The 19,918-nt window shown below is 38.7% G+C and overlaps 1 protein-coding gene across 1 annotated transcript; it reads left to right on the top strand.

Moving 5' to 3' along the window:
• Window positions 1-2,242: 2,242 nt before the first annotated feature.
• fgf4 (fibroblast growth factor 4) lies at window positions 2,243-14,936 on the top strand. Its single transcript, XM_042489961.2, has 3 exons — window positions 2,243-2,724; window positions 5,860-5,963; window positions 9,288-14,936. The coding sequence occupies exons 1-3, from the start codon at window positions 2,328-2,330 to the stop codon at window positions 9,462-9,464; spliced, it is 678 nt and encodes a 225-aa protein (XP_042345895.1). The 5' UTR covers window positions 2,243-2,327; the 3' UTR covers window positions 9,465-14,936.
• The last annotated feature ends 4,982 nt before the right edge of the window (window positions 14,937-19,918 follow it).

The following is a 19,918-nucleotide window of genomic DNA, read 5'->3' as shown; positions in this document are numbered from 1 at the left end:
AACACACACAAAAATTCATTATTTTGAGTATACGACATGCAAAGTAGATTTTTTGTTTGTTTGTTTGGGGATTTTTTTATTATCACAGCATGAGATATGTCAATAATTTGCAGAAGCATTGATTGTGAAATTACACAGAGTGGAAACAGCATGTATTTTCTCCATATGCCAGATATGGCAAAACATGATGTTGGTGGCTGGCAGCGCAGATCTCCGACAGCAAGGATCTCCAACAAAAGCTGGCAGCAAGGATCTCCATCACAGCGATGGCAGCGTGGATCTCCAATAGCGCGGATCTCCGACACAGCAGCCGGTAGCGCAGATCTCCAACATGGCGGCTGGCAGCGCAGATGTCCGATAGCATGGATGTCCGATAGGGCGGCCGGCAGCGCGGATCTCTGATAGCGCGGATCTGTGATAGCGCGGATCTCTGAAACAGAAGCTTGCAGCGTGGATCTCCGACAAGGTAGCTGGTAGCGCAGATCATCGACAGGGCAGCTGGCAATGCGGATCTCCGAGAACACAGATCTCTGACACAGCGGTTGGCAGCGCGGATTGCCGACAGCGCATATCTACGACATGAAGGCTGGCAGCATGCATCTCCGACAGCGTGGACCTTGACATGGCAGCGCGGATCTCCGATGGCACGGATCTTCAATACAGAAGCTGGCAGCGTGGATCTCCAACAGCGCGCATCTCCAACATGGCGGCTGGCAGCGTGGATCTCCAACAGCGCGCCTGGGTTTTAATTACGCTCGTTTTTTGGGGGGGGGGTTCATTTAACTGACTGTAACAATTTAGTTTCCACAGTGTATTTTAGACTTATTGTAGGAGCTGAGCTGGAAATTCACAGATTGAACAAAAATACACAATCTTGCCAAAATGTATGCCATATGCATTAACACACCCAACGTTATATAAAACAAAAAGAAGAATGAAAAGCATGTAAAATGCACCAAACAATCACTAAGGGTTAAGCAACTTTTGACCATCAGAAACACTGAGAAACCGTACTTCACTCCAATAACATATTCGGGTACAATGGGACAGCCATGTTGTTTGTTTGTTAAATATTAGACCATAAAATCTGCTGGAAACTCCATATACAGTAAGTGTGAGCAAAGCTGTTTAGAGGCACTGCAGTTCAGGGAAAAACAAGAAACACTGTGGATCATCAATCATAGACTCTTTATTGTACTCTTATTTTGCCTTATTGGAATCACTGTGTGGTACTGTGGGGGCTGTGCCATATGACGAAATATGTCATCAGATGATTAAGAAAAAGTACTATCGTTTCATATTATGCTATATCGTGCTATATCTGATAACGCTTTGCATCCATCTGCATGGCTGAGATGGCGTCTAACGCACGGCACCAAAACAAACAAACATGGAGCTGGAAAGCCAAACTGAATGTTGGGATTCAGCAAACTATATTGATTTGTGCTTTTTTTTTTTTTTTTTTAAATGTTAGTCTTCAGGCTTTCTTAAATTTTTGAGTTGACTGAATTTAAAAAGACAAGTTAAATCAAAACAAAATTACCAAAACAAAATGATTATTCTACTCCTCTTCACAAATTCAATCAACTTAAAAAAAATCAGCCTGGATACTAAACTTTTCAACCCTATCTGACTTTAAAAAAAATAGACAAATAATCAGGAGTGTGATAAAAGTATAAAATGATTTTAAAAATTTCTAAGACTTTTTGAGATTTTCTAATATTTTTATGTCATAAAAGTTTTATTTCTTTTATTTCAACAGCTCTGTAGCTTCAGCTGCAACGTCAGATGTGAAGTTTTTGCCAACAATGACAGCCTACTTATCATGCTGCAAACTCTCTATTTAGTCTTACCATTGTTTTCTATAAGGGCCCGGGACATGATTTCCCCCCTGCGCGTCTTAAGTTAGCGCTTTTTTCATTTGGTTGAATTGGACCGGTGTTTTTTCCTGTTATTGTTCATTTATAGAACTGTCTCCTGTCTCGACACCACGGTCTGTTAACTTGGCCGTTTCCTATTTTACATCCTCCCATACATAAATTATGATATTCTGCTGCTGATAATGAAAGCAGCACACAAAGAGGTTTTTTTTTTATCATAATAACGCTTTTATTCGCGTATTTTCCACAAAGTTTTCCCCGATAACGCAGCTATTATTTGATTTCTATGAAGCCTCCAGCTCCGCTCGGTGTGTTTGGAGATTTCTTCCAAGTGTGGAGCTGTGATGTAATGTGTCCGCAGGTATAAATATAGAGGCATGGCTGCAGCGCGTCCATGCAGATCCATGTCGCTCCGGCGCTGAAGCCAGTGCGCCTGTCGGTCTGGGAATGAGCGCAACGTCCACTCGCTCCTCTCCGCCGCGCCGCCGCTGCTTCGTCCTGTTCTCGCTTCTTTGGAAAGGCAAACGCCGGGAGGCTGCTTTCAGAGCCAGACCCGGGATGGGCTCTCTGGCGGCCCTGCGGACTGTGCTGGTCCTGGGCTTGGTGACCGGGCTCGCGGGATGCGCCCCCGGCTTGAACGGCACGGCGGACCGCTGGGAGGCTCTGTACTCCCGGTCCCTGGCGCGGATCCCCGGGGAGAAGCGGGAGGAGATCAACCGGGACAGCGACTACCTGCTGGGGATTAAAAGGTTGCGGCGCCTCTATTGCAACGTTGGGATCGGCTTTCATATTCAGGTGTTACCGGACGGAAGAATAACGGGAGTGCACAACGAAAACCGTCACAGTAAGTTATACCAATTTTTTTTAAAAATAATTATTTAGTTTCTCGCTTTTTACGCGCTCATTTATTATCTTTAAACAGCACTAACAACAAAAGCGTTTTCGTGTTGAATGAAGAAATGAACTAAACAATTTGAAAAAGTCATATTTATTTGCATGCTTTCTGTCACTAACAGAGTGTTTCACCTGTTGCCACCTGATCCAAACACTCACTGCCTGATGAAGTACCTGAGAGCCACACTTGAGTAATTTTACCAGAAAATGACTTAAGTTAAAGTCACCTATAGAATTTCACTTAAGTAAAAGCCTTAAAGTATCTGATATTTACTGTATTTAACTACCAGAAGTAATCTTATGATAATGAATGTACTTAAGTATTAAAAATATAAGTGCTGGGAATATAAAAGGATAATAAAGTGTATTTCTCTGTAACATGTACACTCTTTACAGATGGAGCATACTTCAAGAAAATTGGGTCTTTTTAGCAACTTGAAGGATTTAAGGAACAAAGTGCAGTAAATCTTCCCTCACTATACTTTATTAATGATTTATTCTGTCTTTTCCTCACTTCTTTCCTATTCTGTAATACGTAACTAAAATGCTGTGAGAAAATGTAGTGAAGTAAAAGTACACATTTTACTTTGGAAATGTAATGAAGTAAAAGTACAATTTTTTAAATGTAGTTGAGTAAAAGTACACATTTCACGTAGGAAATGTAGTGGAGTAAAAGTACACATTTTGAAATGTAGTGGAGTAAAAGTACACATTTTGAAATGTAGTTGAGTAAAAGTACACATTTCACTTAGGGAATGTAGTGGAGTAAAAGTACAATTTTGAAATGTAGTTGAGTAAAAGTACACATTTCACTTAGGAAATGTAGTGGAGTAAAAGTACACATTTTGAAATTTAGTGGAATGAAAGTACACATTTTAAAATGTAATGGAGTAAAAGTACACATTTTATTTAGAAAAAGTACTTGAGTTAAAGTACACATTTTGAAATATAGTGTAGTAAAAGTACACATTTTATTTAGAAAAAGTACTTGAGTTAAAGTACACATTTTGAAATATAGTGTAGTGAAAGTACACATTTTACTAAGGAAATGTAATTGAGTAAAAGTACACATTTTGAGATGTAGTTGAGTAAAAGTACACATTTTACTTAGGAAATGTAGTGTAGTAAAAGTACACATTTTATACATTTTACTCAGGAAATGCAGTGGAGTAAAATAGAACATTAACACATATTTTAACATATTAAACATATTAAAAACTCAAGTAAAATAGATACTTCTCCAAAAAAAAACACTTTAGTACTGTAACAAAGTATAATTACTTTGTCACCTGACAGCTCTGTGAATGAGACAGCGCTCGTGCTGTCAGTCACTGAGCGTCTCACACGTATCGATCACGCACCTGCAGTCCTGCCGTAGTGCCGTTGAGCCCGTGTAATGTGCCGGTGCTTTCCGCCCGCTGTAACCGGAGCTCGCAGTGATCCCGGCCGGCGGCCAGCAGGCACCTAAAGTTAGGACGCGGCCACAGAGCCGTCTGCTGAGACAGATTAACCCCAGACAAAGTCCTGCACTGCTTCACATTTGCAGACACGAAGAATAACAAATATTTATTTACTCTCATGTCGGATGTAATCCCCGTCATCCGTGTTTGTGCTGTCGGAGTGACAAGAAGGCGAGCGGAGGACTTGACGGGCTGCCGGAGAACTTGAAGCATGTTGGGGTTTTTGTGCAGCCTCCAGACTATTTTGGGACAAGGCATAAAAATTCAGGGAGATACATTACAGAGAATTTCTGTGAAGAATTCGAGACAGCGTCAAGTATTTTTGAAATAATAGCAGGAACAAAAGACACGCTCAGAGCTGTAACTGCACCAGGAAAGCTTCAAATATCTCTGCTTTTAATGACATTTAACTCTACAGATTTACACAAAAATACAAAAATGACTTTGACTGACGAGATAATGTCGTTTTTTTAGTTGTTGTATGTTGGCGAATAAACCTCAGAGGAAATATTGGTCTTATTTTGGCTTCTAAAGCCCAAACTGTCACATAACAGCTGTCTTAGCTGTGCTTTTATCAAATATTTTGATTTATTTTGTAAAGTTTCAGCTCATTTTGGGGATTAGGTCAAAATACTTTAGAATTTATTTTTTTAATTTTATTTTATATTATTGAGTTTATTGAATTAGGACAGTAGGCATTAACCAACACATCAGCTTTAAGCATCAATATAAATATGCCAAAATCAATCTACATTTCATCCTTGGTCCTAATTTTGATCAGTGTTTCACTTGTACTTATAAATTTGAGTTTCAGTCATACAGTTTATATCGATTTTATATTATTTTTATGTTATCTAATTTGTATTTTTGTAATTTTGTCACACGGTCCGTTTTACTGACCAAAGAAACTAAATTTATGTAATGTTCAGTGAGATCAGGCTGAGATCAGCCCATTCGCCAGAAGAAAATGTTTGCGTTGTACGTTTCTGCAAACAACGATACGCTACATTACTTACATAAAACAGCAACGTCTCTAAAGTGATGTAATATCTGAGCTGACGCTGTCATCAGGAGGTGGAGGGGACGCTGGAGGGGACAGTTGAGGGGATGCTGGAGGGGACGGTGGAGGGGACAGTTGAGGGGACGCTGGGGGGGACGCTGTGGGGGACAGTTGAGGGGACGCTGGGGATGCTTTTTTTTTTTTTGGCCAAAACATGATCTTTCTCCAACAATAACCAAGTGATTTTGCATCTAAAACTAACCACAAATAGCTACAAATATAACATATATATGGTTTGCAGAAATATAAAATACCAAAAACAAAACTTCTGGCAAATGGATTGCAGACTTACACACTGTTACGCCTCATCAAATCCCAGAAGGGCTCCACTAAAAATCAACCTTCTTTTGTTATTGAGCATCAGATGGTTAACGCACTGCATCACCTGTGAGGTCTGTAGTGCTGAAATCTAGAAACAGATCCAGCTCGTCTTCTAGGACACATTCAGTACTGTCAGAGTCTCTGTGTGTCGCAGCAGGTTTGATTGTCTCCATCAGTGTGTCTCAGTGTGTCTCAGTGTGTCTCAGTGTGTCTCAGTGTGTGTGTGGTTTGTTTTTCCCTGCAGGTCTCCTGCAGATCTCTCCGGTGGAGAGGGGCGTGGTGACTCTGCTGGGGGTTCGCAGCAGACTCTTTGTGGCCATGAACCGGCGAGGAAAGCTGTACGGATCTGTGAGTGTACGAACTCTGTGACCGACTGTTTGTTTGCTGTCATTAAGTTTAAAATTCGTTAAAAACTGGTGTATAAAATAATCGCCTCTGAGGCCATTTACACGTCAATGGTTCTTGCATGAAATGTTAAACTTTTGTTGTGGTTTGACCTTTCGTTTACACAACAGTGGCGTTTTGGAGGCCTGAAAACGCGACGTTTTGAAACCAGGCTCAGAGTGTAATTTTTTACTCTTTCTGCGTAAACTGGCAATGCACGGGTCTGATGAGAACAGTGACGTCACGGCCGCACTTCATGCATCACTTTTCAGACAACAGATGCTGTCTGTTATCATGCGGCCAATTTCTTGCTTTTTGCAGAACATTTCTTGCAAAGTTGCTCATTGCCTTTTTATGTTTTCAGAAGATATCAAACCAGTTTTCTCCAGCCTCAGAGGCTTTAATACTTCTGAAAGAAGTTTGAATGCAGGACAAAAAAAGTAACGTCCATCCAGGTTTCAAAGGGCTGAGACCAATTTACTCAAAATTTTACGGCAGCCGAAAAAATTACTCAGTACAGTACAAAAAGTTGAATTATTGTGCTCATCAGACTAATACTGGACTTTTAAAACACGTGTAAACATGTTAGTCGGACTAAAATCATATTAAGTCAAATTTCTCAAAGCCGGACTAACACACTTAGATAATGCGACTGGAAGTCGATTTACTCTTTCATGTTCGCGCCTCACTCAGTGTTCTGCTCTGTAGTCTCTGCACCGGAGTTTAACCCGAAAGTCGAACAGCATCAATTTGTAGATTAAAGCCAGGAAAACAAAAGAACGAGTAGAAGGGAAGTAAACACAGCAGGATAATGGTAAAAAAATATGGTAAAAAGGTAGAGTACATACAAAATGTACAGCGCCAAAAAGTCATCCATGTTGTCACCAGTCGGTATGAAACCCGTTGGCAGCTCACTAACTTGTTTGGTATGTGATGTAATACGTCAACTAGAAAGTAGAAGGTAGATTTATTAGTCATTTTTTCAACAAAATTTAGGGTCCAAGGTCCCATAACAACTACACTGTATGGACAAAAGTATTTGGCCACACCTCTGAATCATTGAATTCGGGTGTTTCATTCGGTCCCATCGCCACAGGTGTGTAAAATCTGGATGAATGGGCAAAAATTCCCACAGACACAAAATCTTGTAGAAGCCTCAACCAAAGAGGGGACCAGCTCCATATTAATGCCTACAGATGTGAAATGGGACGTCATGAAAGCTCCTGTAGGTGTAATATGTAGGTGGCCAAATACTTTTGTCCATATAGTGAGGCTCAAAGGGGACAAATCGCCACCTACCATGGCGGTGTCGGAGACACTTTCATCAATAAATGGATTCTACCCGTTGCTTGTATACTGGGACAAGGACAGAAGTCCACTTAAATGTCCTAATCGAGCTTTGGCCGTAGCTCCATTTCACTGTGGACACTGTCGTTTCACAGCGAGGTTGCACCACCTCTTCTTAATCTTCGCCTTTTATCCCATAAGTAATAATAATAATAATTATAAACTTTATTTGTGTAGCACCTTTCATACAAGAAGTGCAGCCCAACGTGCTTTACAAGAAAGAAATTAAATGCAGCAAGTGCTTCACATCGAAACACATAAAAGACAAAAAGACATAATAAAACCTGCGTGTTAAAATAAAATAAAACAGAACAGAATGCATCTTCAAATGGATAAAATCCGCTTAATACTAGTAAAAATGAGTAAAAATAAGGATAAAAATTGCATAACATAAATAGAATGCATAACATGAATTGGAAAATAAAATAAATAAACTATAACCCACTGACATTATTAATAAAATAAGCATAAAAATAGTATATAAAGTGTATAAAATCAAGGAAAATACAACATATTAAAGATGTGCAGCAGTGTGCACAGCAGCTAAGTTAGAGCGAGTTAAAGGCTAAAGTGATTTGTACATCATTAAATTCATAAATAATTAAATTAGATGATGATGACACCACAGATGAGTTCTACAAAGAGAGAAGTTGTTCCTAAATATTTAAATCTGTCCGTTTTTTGGGGGGGTTTTTTTGGTATTAACAGACTAAATTCAGTCGTAAAGAGTCTTCTGATTGCCAGCTCATTGAGAGAAAACGGCACAATCAGAGCCTGGTGTCCTGCGTCCAGCCTCGCTCACATCATTCATCGCTCCACAATCCCATTTTCTGTGTAATTCTCTGACTGAAACAGCGACTGTACAATAGCCCTGCAGTCAGAAATAAAGCAATTGTTTGATAATAATCACGACACACAATACAGAGTTTGGGGAAAGAAAACGTCTGGATGTCTTTGTTTTGTCTCTGCCTTCAAACAATCAGCACGGGGCGTTTCTAGGGTTTAAGGACATTTGGGTGTTAGCCCGGACCTCAGAAGGGGATCCTCCTTTTTGATGAATAAGCTCTATTTTGATGCTTTTTTTATGTACTTTGGCATCTTAATTTCCTTGAAAACTTGTTTTTTAACTTCATTTATGAATCGTGAAGTTAAAAGTATTCGTAGTTGTTAGTAATTAGTGCTGATTAGAAACAGAATACAGCTGCTGTCTTTAAAAAATATTGACTAGAGCCGAAAAAATAGCCTGTACTTTTGTGTAAAGTGGCGTAATCTAACCTCTCAGTACATTTAGTCAGGTATGAATGTGGACAGAATGACAAATTATTAGATCTGGGGCTTTTTGTCATCATTAGGGACTGTTCATTATTTATAAAAGAGGAGGGGGTGGTGCAAAAAGGGGGAGGTTTTCCTTCCAAACTCGCGGTTATTTTTTGTGATTTTTTTTCTTTTCTGAAAAATGTATTTATTTATTTATTTATTTTGATTTGGTAATTTTTAAAGAAAAAAAATCTTCCAAACCTGTGGGCCATCCAATATTTTCAATCTCAAAAAAAATTACACCATTTTTCAAAACCAGAAACTGTAAAAATAGAAATGATCTTTTCAGATTTCCCAAAGCCCTTTAAAACAACATGTGGGCCGAACGCGAGAGAGTCCTCAGCAGGTTAAAGAAAAAAAAAGTAGCTTTTGGGAGGGTCAAAAATCCAGCCACTCCCCTCCTCTAATACATAAATTAATTAATAATTAATAAATTATCTATTTTTTTTATTATGTATATATATTTTTAATTCAATTTTTATTTTGTTGTTATTTAATTTTTCATTTATTTATATATGTATTTATGTATGTTTGTATATAGGCCTAATGGCACCATTGAAACAGCATTTTAAAATTACTGTCATATCTAAAATGACCCTCACGTCTCCATCTTTTCTCTTTCAGTTACACTACAACAACGAGTGTAAGTTCAGAGAGAAGCTCCTCGCCAACAACTACAACGCCTACGAGTCGGTGGCGTACCCGAGGATGTACATCGGCCTGAGTAAGAACGGCAAAACAAAAAGAGGAAACCGAGTGTCACCCGCCATGACGGTGACACATTTCTTGCCAAGAATCTAGTGGCCTCATAAATAGACTTCACCTCAATATGGAGACAGACGGGGGGGGGGCTCTTACCCATGATGCACTTTTACTCCAAGCTTTATGCAAGTGTATCACATTTGATCTTTGTATATATTCATTTTTTTATTTATGTTTAATTTTGTATTTTTTTAGGAGGGTTGTCTTTTCACTGTGGGGGTTAAAGATGCTGAACACGTTATTTATGTTTTCATTTTCTAATTTATCTCGTATTTGCTGCTACTGAATGAAATTGTCTTCGGATGTTGTTGGTTTTCTTTGCGCCGATGTGCCAAACGCACCCGTGCACAGGAGACGTTTATTTTTTTATTTCAGCAAAGCGGGACGTTTTTGAGTCTTAGCTTTAAAAAAAAAAAGAGAAATGAGGCGCAGTGTCACTGATTGCCAAAATGCTCCGGCTCCTTTGTGTGGCACTGGAGCCTAATTGAAACAGTATCATCTTTCCGCTGCAGAGAGAGAGAGGGAGGGAGGTGGGGAGGAGGAGAGGAGGAGTCCAAGAACCCCCACAACCTCCGCTGGTCTGTTTATAGCCCTGCCATGGGGGGTGAACTCTGAACTTTTCTGCTGTCAATCTCAGTGAGACCTATAAGACCGCAGATAGAGAGCGGCATCCTCTTTGACATTATATAAGTGGAGAATTTGGGGGTTTAAAGGCAAGGTCAAAGTGCTGAAGTGCAGCGGGGAAACTGTAGCCTCGGCCGAGGAGCGCAACGATTCTTCATGTCGAGTTTCGGCTGATTGTCGGGTAGCTGCTGGACGGGAGGACATAAGTCGGGACAGCACAGATTCTTTGACAGCATCACTCGGGACAGATGAGCTTTGGGTCAATAGAACAGAAATTTGCCATTGTTGTGCCAAAATTTGTCCCCCTAGAAGATGTAATTCCCCTCATAATCTTTTTTATTATATAACTTTATTTTTCAGCTGTTGATTTAACATATAAAATAGACTTACAATTATTTAAAAGAAATTTTTATACTACAAACAACAAGAATATCATCTCTGGCAACTTCAACAAGTGTAAATTCAAAGTATTATTAATTATTATGATAAATTCTAATAATAATCATAATAAGTAATATTAAATAATAATAGTGATTCTGTGAATGAAGATAAAACACAGTCTCACAGTTTAAGTAATTAGCAATGAAACACTCCTAAATCAGTCCAATACATTTTTAACTTTTCTGCTATTATTTCCTTTTTGCTGCTGTTTGTTGCACTAAAGTTACACAGAAAAACTTCAAACTTCAAAAACTTTTTAAAAAAACGAGCTGTTTGGAGAATATGAACATTGACTTTCTTGCGAACAGTTTGTTACATTTAGGTCTGTACAGTAAATAGGCGATACGACTTTAAAGTATTATCACGATACTTTAAGGCCATATCGTGATACACAATATATATTTCAGTATTGTTAAAATTTCCTTTAAATTAATGTCAACTACCAAAATACAATATTAGTGAATTAACTGTATTAACAGTAAAGTTAAATAAAGCAGCTGCTGTCATATAATAAAGTTGAATACAGTACTTTTAAAATAAAATTTTTAAAAAAAGTAGTAAACCTAATGATTTATTCTCCGTAACCTGGAAACAAACTAACAGCTCTCCAGATCAGATATTAATAGTTTTTGCAAATCATAAAATATACAAACTGTTGTGTGACTATACATTGCATAATTACTACGCCCACTAGAGGCTGTCGTCTAATGATAAACGTAAATATTAGTCGCAAAAGGCTGCTTGTTTAAACGGCCTATGGAGTTGTTTATATGTTATTTTGCTCTTCTTTTTTTAATATTTAAATTTAGATAAACAAATATATTCAAACCAATAAAATACAGAAAATGTTTAACAAAGACTACACACACACACACACACACACACACACACACATATATACAAAGAAAAAAATAAAAATAAATAAATATGCATAATAATAAACCATTCAGGAGAGTTCATATATTATTCCAAGTTCACAAATCATTAAAAATTCATAGGTCGATGAGTAATTCAATGTCACAGGATAACTTAATGTTGCTTATCCACATTGGACATTATTTTGAGTCAGCAGCTGACAGATATTATATATATATAATATATATAATACATATTTATTACATATATAAAAATCAATTTCTTCAATATATATAAATCTAATTTTCTTTCTTATTCTCATAGTTATCTTCTCTATATCACGTATATATGTTTTATCTCATTTGTTTAATCTGGACAAAAGACTAAAGCGAGTCTCGTCCTGTTGTCGTCTTTGTTTCGTTGAGTTTTTCAGGAAGTAAAAATCAAGAAAGTAAATAAGCATATTTCTCAAAATGAAGCACAATCTTCCGACAGTTTCTCTCAGGCGATTCGTCAGTGTCATTCACTAAGTGCATTTCCCCTTCGGTCATTTCCTCGTGCAGAGAACAACAACAACACACTCAGGATAAAATAAGCTCGCAAACACATTTTGTTGGGGACAAACTTTAGCGCAGTTCCGGCAGTTTCCAGTTTTCTTTTGTGTACACAAACCAAAACCATTTTCAGCTTTACATTTTATTCCCCCGCATGCACCAGCTCGGTTTATTGGACATATTTCCCAGACTCCCTGTGTCTTGTGCTGGTGTCCTCCCTGTCTCTCTGTCTCTCTCTCTGTGAGTCTCTCAGTTACTGCAGCCCAGCTCTGGTGGCCATGTTGTCCTAGTTGCGCCTTGTCACGTTCCGGCTATCTTTACCCCGTGATTTACTTTTAGAAAGGATAATCATGGGAGAAATATTTACAGACAGCTGTTGGACTGTACTATATGCTAGGGCCAGTAACCCTATATTTTTCTTTATATATTTTGTAAATATAACCTCTAAGTAACTGAAGGTGCTGGTATTCCTTTCGGGGGGGAGGACAGTTTTAAACCAACAGAGCTGGGCCTTCAGAAAGTTGCTTCCTGAAGGCGTGAGGTGTGTTTGATTGGCTCGCCGTGGTGAGATTGATGAATAAATCCACCAATAATCAACAATTAATATCAGACGAATGAACTGTTGACCTTTAATCTGTTTTCTTTCTTTGCTACGCTCTTCAGTCTTTTAAAGAAAGAGGTTTGAAATCTCAGTTTCTACATTCCACGAGCACATATCGTAACCAGCCCTGTTTGGGTTTGTACTGGTTTTTTTGTCTTTTTTCTGTCGAGTGCCGTCAGTAGAAGCGGTGACGCATTAGCTCAGAGGCCGGCCACACTGAACGCACACGCTATAGGTATTAAGTTGCAAATAGCTCAAGCAAATATCATGCAAACTGTCGCTGTCGAGGCTTTAGGCTGTGATTCTTGTGAACCGGCGCGGGTGTGGAGGATGATCCGAGCTAAGCAGGCTCACTGCTGGGAGACGCATTATCAGAATAAGTGTAAAAATCATGCCTGCTTGTCCTGTAATCTCTAGTTACAGTTTGGCTGTTTAGATCTCCTCTGCAACATTTCAGCAGTGATGCATGCAGGTGTACTGGTGTGACTGGTCCTGTGCTCACAGCTGTGCTCTCCAGTATCACTGTTTTGCATGGCGGGCACTTTGTTTACAGGAGAACACCTTTCTACCCTCCGTCACTGACCCGGGGCCAGTCCTCTACCCCGACTGCTCATTTGGTTATTCAGGCAGAGTTCAGTGTAGTTCCTCAGCCCGGTCATCCCAAGAAAATGGTGACAATTATATGTTTCTGCAAACCATAAATACAGTACATTTGCACCTTTTTTATGTATCATATCAATGTCAGTGTTTTTCTAGTGACTTTTTAGGTTCCAGACTTGGGTGGGGTTTTTTTAAGCACTCTATAGCTGTGTTTCCATCTGTTTTTAGGCTCCAAACATGGATGTTCTGTAGCAACGTGTCAGTGGTTTTCAAGTGACTTTTTAGGCTCCAAATTTGGGTGTTTTGTAGCATCCTGTTGCTGTGTTCGCATCACTTTTAAGGTTCCAACATTGGTGTTTTTTAACATCCTCCTATTACTGTTTCTCTGTTTTGCAGGCTCCAAACATGGGTGTTTTGTAGCAACCCATCAATGTGTTTACAGCTGCTTTTTAGGTTTCAAACAGGGGTGTTGTTGCAACCTTTCTGTGTTTCTAGCAGATTTCTAGGCTCCAGTTTTGTAGCATATTTGGTTTTGTCACTGTGTCTCCAGTAGCTTTTTAGGCTCCAAACGGGAGTGTTTTGTAGAGATCTGCCAGTGCTTTTTCAACAGCTTTGTAAGCCCCAAACAAACATATTTGTAGCAATCTGTCTGTGTTTTTCAATCGGCTTTTCAGGCTTACAAATGGTGCTTCGCAGTAATACATCAGTGCTTTTCTAACTGCTTGTGTTTTGTAGCAACCTGTCTGTGTTTTCTGTGTTTTTTTCAAGCTCTAATCATGGGTGATTGTAGCAACACATCTGTTTGTTTCCAGTGGCTTTTTAGGCTCCAATGTGGATATTTTGTAGCAACCTGTCACTGTATTTCCATTTGCCTTTTAGTCCCCAAACATAGGTGTTTTGTAGCAACCTGTCTGTGTTTTTCTAACAACTTTAAAGTTTCGAGCACAGGTTATTGCTAGCAACCCACCTTTGTTTTACCACCTTTTCAGGCTCCAAATGTGGCTGGTTTGTAGCAACCAGTCAGTGTTTTTCATGCGAGGGTGTTGTTGGTTTGCAGAAATGTATGATGTTTTCAACACTTTTTCCGGTGATTCGGTTGAATTTTCTAAAGTCAGCAGTCTGCGTCCGGTGTGGCAAACTTTGTACTCGGACAGTCCAAACGGTTTATATTGACGTGCAGGTTGATAGTGACTGCTGACCATGTGGACTCACAGAGAGCCTGCTGTTCACTGATCAGTTTTATTTTATAACATAGCACCTCAAATTAGGGTCAGTTCACTCAAATTACAAAAAACCCCATTCATTTCTCCCGTATCTGGATGTATCTAGTCACACAGATAGTTTTGTTTTTACATGCCCACACCTCCTTCTTGAAACAGTAATAAACAGCGTCTCTGTTGCTCTGGATAATCCACAGAAAAATCTGCTTTGACTGGAACTACCTTCCCCGAAGAAAATAGTCCCTCTGAACATTAACTGGACGTTGTGAAGATTATCCAGTGCTGTCTCTAGATGTTGCTGTGAAGTTATTAAAATGTCTTTTTTTATTTTGTTATTTTGATTTTCTTACATGATGTGATGACATGAAACTGTTTGATGATTCTGAGTCCTGTGGCCTTACGACTATTTTGTATCAACTTCTTTTATCAGCAGCCGTGTAGTTTTATGCAGGGCCTGATAAAAATGTCACACTGTATGTGCTGTGCACATGGCTGAAGTCTAACTTAAGTTGACAATAAAATTATGATCCTGTAAATGTGTTGTTATCTGTATTTTTGTAATAAGATTGTCTTTTATCATGCAGTACTTTTACAATTAAAAACTATGTATAAGTGACGCTGAGTGTTTTCATGATTTATGCAAATTGTTGCCTGTTTTGGGAATTCCAAATAACACAGAAACATAATATATATAAATACATGCACATGTGTGTGTGTGTGTGTGTGTGTGTGTGTGTGTGTAAACAACAATTTTCCTCTGATTTCTATGAAGGGTTGCAGCCATTATCGGTGACAAAAAAGGCAAACTATAAATGACTTATGTGATTGGCTGGATTTGAAGAAGAAAGTTTAATATCCAATCACGGTAATTATGTTGACAAATAAATCCATTGTGGTCTGGATTAAAAATCCAGAGTCCAAGACTGAGACAAGACCAAGTCAAAACCAAGACCCTCTAAAAGCGGTCTCAAGACCACTTTTAATAAATCAGATATTAAAAATGATATTCTGTGTGATAACCCGTTGTGTTGTCACTTGGTTTAGGTCGTACAAAATCAAATCAGAAACAAAACAGATTCAAAATCATGATAATAATCACAGCTCAGTTTTTTATGTTTGCACAAACGCTTTGCTTTCCCATGTTTCCCTGCGGTGTCTGTGTCTGCGTGGCTCTTTGATGGTGTATCCGTTGCAGTGTGTCCTTGCTCAGAGCAGGACAGGTGTCCACATAGCTTCTCCACATGTATTTCTGTACCTCCATTCAGCTGCAGGCCGGGCTAAAACCGGCCTCGTCACAGCCTCAAAGAATGACAGAATGACAGCTTTCTGCTCGCCCAAACCAAGGCCGGCCCGGTTAGAGACCGTAAACCGCACTATAGATAGAGCCGGCCTGCTGCTTCCTCTCTCCTATTGTCTGCACACACACACACACGCACACACACACACACACACACTGTGCAGCAAACACACACCTGTGGGAAGAAACACCTTTTAAGTTGAGCGTGTGTGAACGTTAACAGCGTCTGAGTAACAGAGAGAAGTGATTCGACAGCTACTTACTGATGTCTGAGCACACACACACACACAGAGGTGAGGAGACTTCAGGTCAAACACCACCCCCCCCCCACACACACACACACACACACACACACACACATAAACATACATAAACACACACAAGAACATAAACACACACTTGTCAGCTCCCACAGCAGGGACACTCAACCTGCTGCTTGGGGGCCACTTCTGTAAAATGCCAGCAGGCCAGGGGCCAGTCGCAGCAGCCCCATTCATGTTTCTGGAAATGTAAGATTGTATCGAGGATTTTAGGATGCTTTAGGATTTAAGGCCATTTGTAGGATTGTAGGACGTTTCTAGGATTTTTGGACACAATAGATTTGAGGGTATTTGAAGGATTTTAGGATATTACAGTGTATAAATCACAAACGAAGAAAAATGTGGTTTTATTAGCACTCGAACAAATAAGTGTGCAGTCTTTTTTACTGCGTGCGTGCATGCATGCGTGCGTGCGTGCGTGCGTCTGGCCCATTTGATTTCATTTAAAATCTTTCAAATTGTTTGAATTCTCCTCTCAGCCGACAGATTTGTGGATCTGGACTTAAAGCTGTAAAATTCTGCATTTTATTTTGTTATTTTTTTAACAACGAGCTCCAGTCGCATCTCGTCTGCCGGCTGACGGCATTATTAATTCATCAATCAGAAAAGCAAACAAGGTCAAACTGGTGTTGAAAGAGCAGTTTTTTTTGTTGATGTTCCAGAGGCAAATCAGGTGCTTAATGGGAGCATTCAAATGTCCTCACCATCTGTGGGACACACACCTGCTGCTGCACAGCTGTCAATCACACATACACACACACACACACACACACACACACACACACACACACAGAAACAGGCCGTGACGCTGGTCCTGGTCCTGTGTGTCGTCCTGTCTCTGTTTTTAAAAGGTAAATTAGCTGACGTCGTCTCGTTTGGCTCAGCGTCTATTATTCTGCCTCTTTCTCTGCTTCGTTCACAACATTACATTATCGTTAGTTATTTTCATCTGTAAACTGCCTTAATAGTGCACAGTCAACATTAATAAATTGTGTTTAGTTTATGCTTGTTGTTAACCCTTTGAAATCTCTGCAAATTAGTTTCATTTCTGCCAAAAACATGGGAAGAAGGCAATGAACAATTTAAAAAGAAAAACCCAGAAATGAAAAAAAAAGAAATATGTGCAGGAAAATGAGTGGAAAATTAGCAACAAAAAAACAACACATACACACACACACACACACACACACCACACACACACACACACACACACACACACACACACACAGAACAACAACACAAAAAACAACCCAAAGAAACAAACAAACAAAAAACAAAGAAGTATTCAAAGAATAAAAACAACACAAAAAGGATATGACCTGAAAAAAGTTTAATAATGTATTAAAAAAGTCAGTGTTGCTGCAATCACTGATATTTCCTAGGATGTTATAATAAAAAATCATCTATCATCTACTTAAAATATAATGTTTAGAAAATAATTCTTTGTTTTTCATCTAAAAACATTGTGACATCATGACAAAAACCTAGCATTCAATGGGTTAAAATTCTGAAAATTAATGAATATTTTATATTTTTGATTAACACTGATGTTGTTTAAAAAGAATTAAATGAAAATAAAATAGTATTAACGTTTAATTTTTTTTAAAGCTTGATTTTGGAGAGCGCAATACAAGTGTGTGTAATATTAAATAATGTTAGAGTGGGCTCTAAGGGTTAAACATGGTCACCACTCACTTTAATTAATCAAAAAAGTTCACAATCATCATCGAGTCATGCGACAAAAGCAAAGTTTTCTTCAGAAAATCAAGTTGTTGAAATATAAATGGTCATTTTTCTGATGACTTAATCTCTTAAATTCCTTAAAACAGCTGACTCAGCCAAATCAACTCATGTGGACAATGTCCCAAAACGTCTCAGTGGACATTTCTTTTCTCCCAGAGAGAACTCTGTGTGTGTGTGTGTGTGTGTGTGTGTGTGTGTGTGTGTGTGTGTGTGTGTGTGTGTGTGTGTGTGTGTGTGTGTGTTCAGGGTATTTGTCATCAGTCTGAGATGCTCCAGATGTGCAGCTGTAAAGTGGAGGTACTTCTAAAGACCCCCGACCCCCCCGGCCGTTTCTCACTTTTATTTCCTGTGTGCTCGCCTGTCGTGTATATGTGTGACTTTAGGAAATGACGTGGACTCTTTTCTTCAGCCGGCTCACGGTCACTGTTTATTAGGCGAGTTTAGTTATACGGCACATTTCGGCAAAAAGGCAGTTCAGCATGTTTAACACAAAACATCAAAGGCATCGAGACAAAGTGCAAAAGAAGCACGTTATAAAAGGACATTTAGGGCAGTGAGGTGCGTTTTACGCGCTTTTTGTCTGTGTTGATGCATGTGTCCTAAATGTAGTCCAGATTGTGTATTTGAGTGTAATCAGTGAATTTGCAGCTCAGCTCCTACATTAAGTCTAAAATACACTGTGGAAACTAAATAGTTACATTCAGACTGTTCAGGTCCAAAAATGCTCCATTGAAACCCATTCAAACTGACATTTTTGATCCCACAGCCATCAGAGCAGAAAAACAGGACTGGTATTATTTCTGGGTGTCATTCTGGGCTTTTGACTCTGAATTTGTCATTTTGACTATTTTCCACCTGATGAGGTCATTTTGACCATATTTGGCATATGGAGGAAATACATGCTATTTCCACTAGGTGACCTGTCACAGTCAATGTAGCTGCTGATCACTGACATATCCCAGACTGTCAGCAGCTACACTCACACACTGACATATCCCAGACTGTCAGCAGCTACACTCACACACTGACATATCCCAGACTGTCAGCAGCTACACTCACACACTGACATATCCCAGACTGTCAGCAGCTACACTCACACACTGACATATCCCAGACTGTCAGCAGCTACACTCACACACTGACATATCCCAGACTGTCAGCAGCTACACTCACACACTGACATATCCCAGACTGTCAGCAGCTACACTCACACACTGACATATCCCAGACTGTCAGCAGCTACACTCACACACTGACATATCCCAGACTGGGATAATCATAAAAAAAAAATCTAATTAGCACGTAGTATACTGAAAATTATTCATTTTCTGTTTTGTTTTGTTTTTAGTGTTTAGTGGTGTCATGACAAAAATCTGGCATTTAAAGGGTTAAAATTCTGAAACTTAATGAATATTTGATATTTATGATTAGGACTGATGTTGGTTAAAAAATTAACACAATAAAAGTAGAAAATAATATTAATTTATAATATTTATTTAAGCTTTATTTTAATAAGCACAGTTTGTGTGCAGAGTGACACATTTGCATTAATATTTTGTTATTTTGTTCCTCGCAGTTATTTACTTTTGATAGTTTCACATTTTAGTATCTGCATCTATTAGCTGCAGCAAGCAAACTTTTAACAATAAAGCATGCCAAGCGAGGATAATAACATTGATAACAGCGTTATTTTATAACAGGAGCTGCAGACTTGACGTCATAGATGCATAAATATGTTGGTCAAAAGTCAATGTTTGGTCAATAGTTGGAAGCTTTTTTATTAATTCATGTAGTAAATATCAGTTTTTGAAGTGTAAAATGGTATTAATGTTAACTGCTGTCATGTAAAGTCACCTAGATTAAATATATATTTTTAAAAATAAATAAATAATATATAAAGGAATATATAATATAGAAAATAAAATAAAATAGTAAATAAAAATCATATCATCATATTATTTTATTTTTTAACTAGAAACAGCTGTCAACCTCTTATTTAAATGCTCTTAGCATTAAAATGCAGCCCATCTTCTTTGTAGCTTCCACATTTGTTTTTTAGGACCTCGAAACTCATGAACACAACAAAGTCTGAACGACTTCCCAACTCGGAAACTACGACCTTTCGACTTCACATGAACGCACCATTAACAAAAGGTCAATTACAACAAACATAAGCAGTCACTTTTATCGACCACCAGAGGTCCTAACAACACAAAAAAGCAAACTTTTTCTATTTTT

The sequence above is a fragment of the Plectropomus leopardus genome, chromosome 1, assembly GCF_026936395.1.
Source record: "Plectropomus leopardus strain MGB_pleo_1.0 chromosome 1, ASM2693639v1, whole genome shotgun sequence".
Taxonomy (NCBI): Eukaryota; Metazoa; Chordata; class Actinopteri; order Perciformes; family Serranidae; genus Plectropomus; species Plectropomus leopardus.
This window is presented reverse-complemented; position numbering and strand designations above follow the sequence as displayed.

Coding starts and splice junctions, on each gene's coding strand:
- fgf4 (XM_042489961.2), top strand. CDS start 2,328: ATGAGCGCAACGTCCACTCGCTCCTCTCCGCCGCGCCGCCGCTGCTTC. Junction 2,725..5,859: donor GCACAACGAAAACCGTCACA/GTAAGTTATACC, acceptor TTTTCCCTGCAG/GTCTCCTGCAGATCTCTCCG. Junction 5,964..9,287: donor GAGGAAAGCTGTACGGATCT/GTGAGTGTACGA, acceptor TTTCTCTTTCAG/TTACACTACAACAACGAGTG.